We start from the raw sequence: 11,395 nt of genomic DNA, 5'->3' as shown, positions 1-11,395 counted from the left end.
TGTCAAGTGCTATAACGAGGGACAAAAAAAAGAAAACCCCTACGTTGCCCACCGCTCCCACCTCTGTCCGACTTTCCCCCCACCCCCACCCCTGTTTATTTTGGCTTCTATTTATGAATACAAACAGTATATTTGTACAAAGAAAAACTATCCTTTTTGCATCTCCTGTGATGGTCTAGAATTTTATTGCACTCCTGCATGATAGCAATAAACTATTTTGAATGAAAAAGGCGCTTTTTGTTTTTCTTTACCGTGTTTGTTTTTTATCAACTTAAAAATCGAAAATGGACACTTGAAAAAATATCTCCTTCCTGTAATATTTTTTTCTTCCTCTGGCCCTAATCCTCTTTCGTACATTCTATTCTATTCTAATGATTTATACTCACTCGGTGTGAAACCTGGGCCTGTTTAGATGCACACAAAGATTATTTGCTGGAAGGAATTGAGGGAGGAAAACAGGCTCACATTCCTTTTTATAAAGAACACTCATTCAACATTGGAATGTTGTTTTTTTTAGACCATTGGACGCCACTCCTGATATCATCTCACAGTACACCGGGGTGCCACAGCACAGTGGCTGAAAAACACTGCTGTAAATAATGTTACAGTGAAGCCTCGGCCACCAACTATTATGAAGTGTTTTGGGAAACTGCTCTGACGTCACATTGTGTCCGCCCTCCTCGCTCTTCATTTTGCATACAAAGCTGACAGACCAACAGAGGACGCCATCGCTACAGAGCTCCACCTCACCTGGAACACCCAGGCCATTATGCCAGGCTGCTCTTTGTTGACTTCAGCTCGACTTCCAAAAATCAAACTCCCGGGCAGACTTTAAGGAAAATGACTGGATTACATCAGGCTGATATGGATTTTGAAATTTAGTGCTTGTTGGCTTTGTCTTGCATTGAAGGGAACTGTAGTCCATGTCCGTTGCAATGTCCTCCTTCACTTGAGCCTCTCTTATCTCAAGTCACATGACGAGTGGAGTTCACTTTCAGTTACTTATTTGTTCTTGTGTTACTTCACGAGGCCCCACCTCACTGCCACTGTCGCGATTGGCCAGCGTCAGACAGTTTTTAAATATTTACCTTGGTGGCAGCAACAGGTGGAGCAGGATGTTCCACGGATGTTCTCGTCATTTAAATGGAGACATTAGCAAAAACAGGGTTTGAGGAATGGATTTACTTTTATTCCAGATTCCTCTGTGTGCTTTGTCTGGGTTTACAGGTAGGAGCAGATTTCCCTTCCTCACCTGTAACTTTAGAATTTTTGGGTAGCCACATTTCTACTTGCTTTTTTTTTTTATATATATAGTAATATCCTCTACTTCACACAGGTGGTGCAGGGTTTAGACCAGGTGACCCTCGTTAATCCTCCAGAGGAACCTCTCCCAGACCTGCTTTTGGAAGTGCAATACTCCTGTGATGACTTTTCTTCCGTGCAACTGGAATGTGTTGTGTTTTACGACACCGGCAACACTTCCACGCTCTGGCTGCGTCAGTGGGACTGCGTCCCTGGGGGACCCAAAACACGGACTCTTGCTGTGAAGTTGCCCGACTGGTTGGTGTACCGAGCCGATGGCATTGTCCCAGACTACCAGGGAGTGGAGAGTTGCGACCTCGTGGTCTCAGTCAGAAACATCGGATTCGATGACAAGGAGGATGAGCTTGTCACCGCGCAGGATGTGGCCCCCCTCCAGCTCAGGCCGTTCTTTGACCGACCGGTCAAGCAGCATCAGCTGTGCCTGGCTTGGAGCACGCAGGTGCTTCAGTTACGCAGGACTTTCTCAAAGGGAGAGTGTCCAGTGGAGGAAGGTAAGATCGGAGAAGAGCTGGACAATCCAAAGACATCAAGCTTCGTTTGTGTTGTTTGATGGGCGTATTAAAAACTAACAAAGCATTGTTTGTGATGCAGAAACGCAGCATCTGCTGTCCTCAGTTTTCGCCACCACTGGAGAAAGTTTCGGTATCACCAAAACACTGGAACCTTTTCAAAATGGCTTCCTGGAGACTGCGCGCATCAGTGCTGTCCCCTTTCCCTGGTGAGAGCAACTCAGACACAACACGCTTCTTCCAGACCAAAATCCCTCTTCTTTTATGCTCCTCTACATCTCTGGTCATGCAGACCATTTCATAACTTTTGTGATCTTTACACATTTCAAGGGCATTGGCATTGAAAATTGCTACAAGTTGAATCATATCATTGTTTAACTATGTCAAATAGGACTGATCATTCACAACATTGTCTGAATTTATGTTTCCCAACTAGTGAAACTGGGGTCATTTCATGACAGTCCATTATTTTCTGGTTATGTCACAATTACCTGTAGTTTAATACCGGTCTTGTGCTTTTGCAGGTGTATGTTCTCCATGTGGATATTCCAGACCAAAACCTGTCGGGATAATTTGTGTGGCGTGTTTCACCACGTTGATTCCCAAAATAACTTTGCCACACCATCGGTGTTTCTGACAAGTTCAGGTAGGATTCCAAGTCCAGGTTTTTCTCTAGATGTTCCAGAAACTTTTCTTCAGAGGCCTGGTGCTTTTACATTAGACCTTCATCATTGTTTTTACAACACGTCCAGGCCAGTTACACGTCCAGGGGAGAGGGAAAAGTGATGAATCGTCAGCGTTTCTCTCTTCATTCACGGTGCCTTTGAATGTGTGGTGCCACATCAGTCTGATGCTGCACGGTAGCAGGGTGAGAAGTCACTTGGTGACGCAACATCCTCTCAGCATACAAAGACATTTAATGGGAGTACGTATGAAGTGGCTGTTGTATTCCACCACAGGTGTCTCTCCATGTAGTCTCTGTGAATAAAGAGCAGAGAACTGTTCATTCTATGAAATTAATGTGAGTACATTTTTTTTTAAATGAAATTGTTTTTTATCCATCTGATTATATGTTTAAACAAAGTTTACAACAGGCAAACTCCTTTTTAACATGAAAAATAATCATAATGTCTTCATTTTACAGGTTGGAGCATTCTGTTGAGTTGGACGACACAGATGGATATTTTGTGATCGGTGGAGGGGCGTTTATGAACGGTATGGAAGGTTACTTCGGACCACTGGTCTACTATCGCAACAGGATACCGCCTCAGAGCATGGTAATGCAAATGTATGTTTTAAAAAGACAAAAGTTATCATAATGCGAGGAAATGTCTACATTCTACTTCAAGTGTTGCATTTTGTCATGCAAACAGGGCGGTAATATCAGAAACTGATATAAGATAGGAATCAAACTTCATCTTTTATATGTATATGTCACATTTTGGGACATAACTAAAAGTACCTTTTTTATTTGTGTTTGTTTCCTACACAAACATTTACAACTTCTTTCAAAGTCTGAAGTCGTCGTTCCAGATGTTATCAAGAGTTTGAATCTGAATGGATGGATTCAGGCCTGTGAGGCCTTTCAGCAGGAGCTGGCTGTTAAACTCGCCGGCTATTCCCTGAAGGCAGCACAGGAGGCAGAATCTGGTAATACCCTCAATTGTCCACTAGATGGTGGTGGAAATGCCATCATAAGTATTTTGAAGACTCATGAACTGAAGCCTGAATTATACCTATATCTTATCTTGTATATATATATATATATATATATATATATATATATATATATATATATATATATATATATATATATATATACATATATATATAATATATATAAATATATATATATCTATCTTTTTTTTTTTTCAGAGACATGTGTCGATGTTTTCCACTCATGGACGGTGACCAACAGACTCACGTCAAGATCCCACAGTGAACTTTGGAAGGAACCTGTTCCTCACAGAAGGCAAGCAGAGAAACTAGCCAAGTTCTTGGCTTTCAAATACAGTAAGGCAAAAATAATTTCTGCATCACATCAAAACTGAAGTCAAAAAATCTCATTCTGGGAGTAGGGAGAGTCTGTGAGCTGAAATCAAAGTCAATGTCAGATATGACGAGAGTTTACATTCCCAAGAGGAGTTTTCCTTGAAATTACTGCCTCACTGAGCTTGTCTATTTTTTTTTTTTTTTTTTTTTATAAATTCTATGTAATTTAGTATTAACCACTGAAATAATTTGACTTCCTGACTCGCAGAAGGAAGAAAAATCAGTCCTTCTGCTGTGGGCCGGGCATTGTACTCCTTATCCCTTCGTAAGCTGAAGAGAGCGCGCAGCACTGGCAGCGTCAGCAGAATCTTACCTCTGCTGCTCCAAGCTGGCTGCCTGGCTGATAACCGCGCCCTGCATATGTCCTCAGTGCTCTACAGCACCGGGCTGGGAGTGCAGGAACGGCCCAGGAAGGCGAGTATGATGAGCTGCTGGATCAGCTAATGTTAAACTTTGCAATCGTGGTGCCTCACTTATGCCCGTGTGTGTGTGTGTGTGTGTGTGTGTGTGTGTGTGTGTGTGTGTGGCACAGGCTTGGCTGCTGTCCCTGCTGGCAGCACAGAACGATGATCGATTGGCCCTTCTGCTCCTGGGCCACGTGCACCACTGGGGTCGCAACAGCCACCCCCCAGACCCAGACCTGGCTTACGCATATTATGCGAACATAGCAAAACGGACGACCGTGGACTCCCAAAACCCCTCCCCGCAGCAGGTAACAAATACATGTATTTATATTCTCTCATATCGCAAACCCCCTCTCAGATCACATGAACATCAATCAAACTTTGGTAGAGTGCTTGATCACATCCGCAGGTGTACGAAAGTCAAGCATGCAGCTCTGAATTTCAATTTTACGTTGTCATCACTCGGCAGTTTCCCAGTGTAACAGAATGTTTATGTGAAACTAGTCAAAGTGACTACCGTCTGAATAGGGAGACAGCAGGGGAGAAGAACTTGTGTTTGTCCTTTCACTTTTTCAGACTTATGTGGAGGCCATTTATTTGAACAATGACGAGGTCCTGGGTCAGCAGACCAGTGAAGATCATCATATCTTCCAGTGGCTGAAATTCCAAGCGAACAGAGGAACAACTGAGGCTGAGGTACTTAGAATGGGCATAATAAGGCAGATACATTCATTTGGATGTAACATTATTTTTAAGTACTTACTGCAAAAATGGAACCCTTCAGATTATGGGTCTGTATAAGCAATGACACATTTTTTTTTTTGTAGAGGGCAATGGGCCGCATGCTGTTCTGGGGTCAGCAGGGAGTGTCTCGAAACATCCAGAAGGCTGTGAGACACTATGAGAGAGGTGCTGTCGATTGGGGAGACCCAGTGTCAATGTACGATTATGCCATCGTTTTACTCCAGGTCAGAATCACATCTTCTTCACAGCCGATCATCTGCCTCAAAACTGACCCCGTCCTCTACGTTCTCTTCTCTCACACCAACCATCTCCATGTCGTCTTTCACTATGTCCACACATCTCCTCTTTCATCTTGTCCAGACCTCCGGCCTGGCAGCTCCAACCTACTCTATGTTTTATCTCCAAAACATCTAACTTGCAATGTTACTCTGATCTCCCTTTCTTCTTCACCTCTTTTCCATGCTCGTCATTACTCTGAGACCCTAGATACTTGAAATTCTGCACCTTCTTCATCTTCGCTCTTATCTCTTGTCCTTAGTGAGGAAGAAGAGGCGGCTCAGAGCTGATCCTCCATGTATTCCTGCCTCTACCTTGAACTACTCTGTCACGCCTATGGCACAGCTCACTGCTGTCTTGCAGCTCTTATAGCTGCACTATCCTAACATACTTTTCTGACACTCCAGACCTACTGCTGAAACACCACAGTCGCTCTCTTGGCCGGCTGCTCTGTGCTTCCTCTAAATCTACAAAGACAATATGATGCTCTTTGACTTTCTCTGAACTTCACTATCTTGAAAGCGCATTTAATATTAAAAAATAATGAAACTCCCATTGCACTTTCATTTTTTCTGTATGTGTGTCTCTCTGTATGTATGGATAATAATATGTAATTTTTAATGTTTTCAAGCAGTTTTTCATTTCACCTTTGTAGGGACAAGGAGTTGAAAGGGACATTCCAAAAGCTGTTTCTTTCCTCAAAAAAGCAATGGAGCAGGTTAATTTCTCCGCATCTCTAATAGACCATCTAAACTGTCACCAGCAGGGGGCAGTGTTTTTGTTGCAAAATTAATTTTATTAATTGCATATATTGTTTTTTCCTAAAGGAATTTGTCCCCGCCATGAATGCCCTGGCCTGGTACTATGAGCAGTACGAGAAGGACTACAAGCGGGCGGTGCAGTTGTGGGAGCAAGCTGATGAGCTCCAGAGTCCCGATGCTGCTTTAAATCTTGGTGTCATGTACGCCAGTGGCCTGTATCCAGGGAGAGCTGCTGACCAGGTAAGTACGAATCAATCTGGTACCATCCAAAAGTATTTTTTTTGTATGTGTATATATTGTGTATTTTTTTTTTTTTTATTCTGGCAGTTTATGGCCTACAAGTATTATCTGAAGGCTGCTGAGAGAGGAAACATCAGGGGAGCGGTTCAACTCGCTAGCATCTGGACCACTGGCATACCTGGCCACGTCCACAGACGTCCAGAAGATGCTGTTTTGTAAGCAGCTTTGCCTTTTTTTTTTTTTGTTCAATCTTGTCCCAACATTCGTAGAACTTTGTCTTCATATATCTGCAGATGGGTGAAGTGGGCAGCTGAACACAATGGATACCTTGGCGGCCTCTTGCGGACAGCCTTGGATTCATATCTGAGTCGTGACATGTGATCTTTGTTGTTTATTTTCAGCTTCACAAGATCAGGCTGCATATTTTTTACATATACATCGATCTATATATATATATATATATGTACATATATATATATATATATATATATATATATATATATATATATATATATATATATATATATATATATATATATATGTATATATACATATATATATATATATATATATATAGATATCAATTTTTTATTTTTTTTTCCAATAGGTTGACATCACTGCTCTTTTACATGATGGCAGCAGAGTCGGGGTATGCCCCTGCTCAGTTCAATGTTGCATATCTGTGCGAACAAGATATGGTGCGTTAACATTTAAAACTTGTTATGTGCTACTTAAGCATTTGCATTCTATTGACAATCTACTGTGCTCTGGATATCCAGTTAGGTTTCCTGGATGCGGAGTTTGCATCCGAGTGCACAGTGAAATACTACAATCTCACAATCCAAAGCCAAAATCCTGACACGTATGGTAAATTAACACGTCTGAGCTCAACATTTCCCAACTTTTGCGAAAAGCAAATCACAAGCAGAAACCTTTGATGTGTGTCCAGCCTTTACAAAGTTGGGCGACCTGCTGTATGAGGGGCGGGGTCGCCGGCAAAGAGACCTTAAATCTGCTGCAGAGATGTACTCAAAAGCAGCACTGAGCAAGGAGCCACAGGTCGGTCTCTTGGAGATTGATTTTTAAGCCTGCCTGTATCCATAATTGCGCCGTGTCTATGTGTGAGTCTAAGTCGTACTGTTGTTCCGCAGGGATTGTATAACCTTGGCCTCCTTGTTGAAGAGGGTTTCAAGCTGCCGCTGTCAGTGCTGGTTGAACTTGGCCTCTCAGAACTCTATCTGGCTGATGACGGCGTGCTTCTAACCACTTTGTACAGAAGGTGAGTGTGTGTGTTGACCTTAACTGCCAAAAACTGTTCAACATCAATCTGGAGGGAGAAACAAAAAAAGTGTATATTTTTTTTTCTTCAGATGTAGAGACTCAGAAAATACAGATTCATACGTGCCTTGCAGCCTGGCCCTCTTCAAAGTGTATCTTCAGTCTCTCCAAAAGGAATACAGCGGCATCGTTGAGGTCAGTATGATGTTCACGAGCACCAGCAATATTTCAGATTGTTTGTGATGCAGCACAGATTATTTTAAATGTATTAAAATATTGTTATTACTGTCCACCGTTAAGACCGATACATTAAACTCGACTGGTCATTACAAATATTTCAATATGTACACAACATACCGCAATGCCTTGCACATATCCAGATACTCTCTTCAAGCAACTGTAATCAAAATCAAGGATATTAAGGCTGCAGCATTCTGGAAAGACTCGTATGAAAAAAATTGATTTGCCTATTTAAATTCTGTTCACGAATAGGTTCAAGAAGTCTCTCTTATGCAACCAAGTCTATGTGCTCTTTACCTCAATAATATGTGAGATAAAGTTAAAGAATTTGAGGAACGTTCTCATGTTTTTAAAGCACTTTTTGTTAGCATTTTTTTTTGTAAAGCACAGCTCAGGAGTGATACTGGGTTAATTTTTGTCTTTTTAAATTCTCCCCACAGTTACCCACAGTTGTTGCTGTGGTAGCAGCTCCAGCATTGTTTCTAATCATCATTGGAGCAGCCAGGAGATTCATCCTGTCTCACAGCTAGAGCAAAGAAATCCATCAGCACAACTAACTAAAGGGGCCAAATGGAAAACACAACCCCTGCATGATGTCACTTTGCTATTGGTGTGTGTGTACATGTTTGTTGTGTGATTTCGTTTTTGTTTTTTCCTTTTTTGTGAATGAATGTTGAAAATGTTTTTTCTCTGAAGTTTCTTGCAAAATAAATTATTGAAATTTTATTGAAAAGATTATTTAACTTAAACTCAGGGGTGTACGTCCAGTTCCATTACACTGTTGGAAATAAAAACAGACCAAAAGAAGATCTTGTTGCCACTTTTTATGAAGCTGTTTAGTTGTGTTGAGCTACAATGTAATATTGATTCAAATATAAGTTTAACATAAGAAATAAACTTGAAATGTACTTGATGTATGGCACATAATTTCTTTCAACTCATTTAAACCCCTACCCAAACTAAAACAAGAATTTATAGACCCTTCTCATGGGACCAAACCTAATCAGCTCTCAACATCTCATTAGCAGCTACAAGACTAGTTTAATTGCTCTGATCTAGGTTGGTGGAATGTTTGATAATTTGTCGAGCCTGATTATCATCAGGAAGAGAAGTGAGGCATATAAATAAGCCAAATGTGCACGGCATTGTAACTGATAATAACAATGATTATGATGACGATGATAAAATTCAAGTGGGTTTTGAGCATTGGTCAAGACGGAGTAAATTATTTAATTAATAAATTGTGGGCTTCAGCAGTGAGGCGAGCATGTTTGAGTTTAGCCGTTTTCGCTTATTTCTTCCTCTTTCTTCGACGGGAAGGCTTTGGGTAAGTATCTTAAAAACAAACAAACAAATAAACAGAAACAAGTAACGTTCCAACATTACCAACTCCAACAAAAAAACAAAACAAAAACCGGAATAGCTGTGGGTTTTTCGGATGGCGCAGTTTCCGGTTTCAATCAGCCACCTTGAGCTATACGAAGGTTAGTCGCTAATATCACGAGTCTTCTCAACTTATATTCAAAACGCTTCACCATTTCTGAAACAACAATAAAAAAAACACTTAGATAGGGAGTCCAGCTATTGAGTCGTAATGAAGAATAACTTCGACGTGACCCTAAAGTTGAAACGAAACCCAGTTTTTCCATTCAATTGTGGGCTTTTGTGCCATCGTGTAGTCAGGTTTTATGTGTTGGATTAGCATATTTCATCGTCGTCTTCTTCTTTGTGTCAGGTGAATTAGAACGCCACAATGTCGGTGGTAAAGTTCTCCTTGAACTCATGGACAAGGTAAGAATGTGGCAGCATTTTCCTCATTGGTTTGTTTCTCCAGAGGTTGTCTCGCGCCAGTTCACCAGAGCCATTTGGACGTTTATATGTTTACACGACTCTGCTTCTATGGACATCGGCCATATTATGCCATGAGCTGCTTGTGAAACTAAAAACGCCTTCAAAATTCGAAAGGCTGAAAATTAATAATGTTACTTTTGGACAGTGTCGTGAGGAGGTGGCTGGAAAAATGTCTATCCGCTGCAGACACCAAGTGTTATTTGTTGTTGTTAATTAAAAGTCTATGCACATAACATTTTCTCCTTCATGACCATTCTGCTTTTAAACACAGATGAAGACTTTTAAAAATCAAAAAAAGTAATTTAAAATGTCAATCTCTCTGGTGTTTATATTTGTAAAGTATGTTACAGGCTTATCTTTTTTTCCCTCTTTAAATATGGTGAATACTAAGTTCCAATGAATAAATAAATAATAGCGTGTAATGCGGAGCGTGATGGTTTTCAATCGTCTGCCTTTTTAAAGACAAGCCTTTTCATACCTCTGGGAATGTGTTTGACAATTAATGACTGGCACAAGGACACATTACCCGGATTGGCCTCGTCGACTAGAGCAAGGAAGTTTGTCCTGGCATAAAATCAAGTGGCACATTATAATTAAAGTTTTAACCCTAAGGACTAGACGCATCAAACATATTCTTTATGAATGTAATTGAATTTGGAAAAGGACAGTTTTGAAGAAATATCCGTCTACGCGGCCAATCGTAATGCTTTGTTTTGTTTTTTTCCGTTTAAGGTTACATCCCATGACATATTCCAAGCCCACAACCTTTTACAAAGGTAACCAGATGTTTTTGATTGTACTTGAAATGTTATTAGGTAAGCCTTGGGCATCATTTTTTGCACAATAGAATTTTGCAACAATTGTGATTGAAGTGCACACTACCCAGGCTCACGATTCGAAGCTCAAGGACTGAAATGGGGACAAATGAATAGGAAAGCATGCAGCAGCGGGAATAGGAAATTAAATTGGTTTAATGCTGCGATTTTTAACTCAGTGCGCAGTGGCTATGCGTGTATGCAGCTCCTGACAATCTGCATTATGGAGGCAATCTCTCTCCTATTTGAAACAATCTTTCTTCTTTGCTTCCCCCCTCCTTTCCGCGTCCTTTCCCCTCCCTCTATCTTTGCAGGTGGGCTGTTTGGCCGGAGAAAGGGAAGAGGGGTGTGCCAGTTATGAGCATTAAGTGGAGCCAAAGAGAGGGAACTCGGGCAGCGGCGGAAGCAAGAACTGTTGGTGGGATATTGTGTGGAGACACAACTGAGGTGCTGTACAGGTATGTCTATGGGGAGCGAGGGAGTTGAAAGTAGTGATCGATGGCGCTAAATGACTTTTTCATGCTCTTGTTTCTTTGTTTTTTTTCAGACTAACATACATTGTGTTTGTAACCAGCGAAATTGATGTCGGAGTGTCAGAGTTGAGTGAGTGTCTCTGAATAATCATTTGGTCCACTGAAAGGCTGAAAGGTTTACGGCTGTTTAATATTCCGCCTTGGCCGTTCAACTCATAAATAATCCAGTTTCTCCTCCGAAGGAGAAAGCTCTAGTCCTGTACTAGCTATTTATTTTTAGCGATGAGCACATGATGTAAATTAACCTGGTACAGCAGATACTTGGATGTTCAAGGCAGGTTTACAGAAGCTCATAAGAAAAGGAATGAACCTTAACATCAGATGTATCATCAGGGACAAATAGCTCTTAATATGTTTGAAGTCAGAGGG

General features: G+C 41.1%; 2 protein-coding genes across 6 annotated transcripts in view; both read left to right on the top strand.

Annotated features, from left to right (window-relative positions):
* Nucleotides 1-714: 714 nt before the first annotated feature.
* On the top strand, nt 715-8,739 carry LOC142895427 (protein sel-1 homolog 3). The gene is made up of 23 exons (XM_076036461.1): nt 715-1,227; nt 1,337-1,814; nt 1,915-2,041; nt 2,357-2,478; nt 2,585-2,700; nt 2,792-2,853; nt 2,977-3,109; nt 3,347-3,482; nt 3,708-3,845; nt 4,093-4,298; nt 4,417-4,596; nt 4,865-4,984; nt 5,116-5,256; nt 5,964-6,026; nt 6,136-6,309; nt 6,397-6,524; nt 6,603-6,686; nt 6,917-7,007; nt 7,089-7,176; nt 7,259-7,368; nt 7,461-7,588; nt 7,680-7,782; nt 8,268-8,739. The coding sequence occupies exons 1-23, from the start codon at nt 1,144-1,146 to the stop codon at nt 8,355-8,357; spliced, it is 3,102 nt and encodes a 1,033-aa protein (XP_075892576.1). The 5' UTR covers nt 715-1,143; the 3' UTR covers nt 8,358-8,739.
* Nucleotides 8,740-10,413: 1,674 nt separating this feature from the next.
* robo2 (roundabout, axon guidance receptor, homolog 2 (Drosophila)) overlaps nt 10,414-11,395 on the top strand; it is a 282,559-nt gene continuing 281,577 nt past the window's right edge. For all 5 annotated transcript variants that reach the window (XM_076036459.1, XM_076036455.1, XM_076036456.1 and 2 more), the window contains exons 1-3: nt 10,414-10,454; nt 10,808-10,951; nt 11,041-11,096. In XM_076036459.1, the coding sequence (XP_075892574.1) occupies nt 10,851-10,951; nt 11,041-11,096 (157 nt within the window). In that variant the 5' untranslated portion in view covers nt 10,414-10,454; nt 10,808-10,850. The remainder of the gene's footprint in view (nt 10,455-10,807; nt 10,952-11,040; nt 11,097-11,395) is intronic.

The sequence above is a fragment of the Nelusetta ayraudi genome, unplaced genomic scaffold (assembly GCF_046127955.1).
Source record: "Nelusetta ayraudi isolate G7.1 ecotype Tasmania unplaced genomic scaffold, CSIRO-AGI_Nayr_v1 ptg000048l, whole genome shotgun sequence".
NCBI lineage: Eukaryota > Metazoa > Chordata > Actinopteri > Tetraodontiformes > Monacanthidae > Nelusetta > Nelusetta ayraudi.
Note: the sequence above shows the minus strand (reverse complement) of the source record. Positions and strands in the feature narration are given on the sequence as shown.

What these genes read in the sequence shown, in the direction of transcription:
- LOC142895427 (XM_076036461.1), top strand. Translation starts at nt 1,144, where the DNA reads ATGGAGACATTAGCAAAAACAGGGTTTGAGGAATGGATTTACTTTTAT. An exon ending in AGCACAGGAGGCAGAATCTG is followed by an intron (nt 3,483 to 3,707) that starts GTAATACCCTCA and finishes TTTTTTTTTCAG; the next exon opens with AGACATGTGTCGATGTTTTC. An exon ending in CAGGGAGAGCTGCTGACCAG is followed by an intron (nt 6,310 to 6,396) that starts GTAAGTACGAAT and finishes TTATTCTGGCAG; the next exon opens with TTTATGGCCTACAAGTATTA.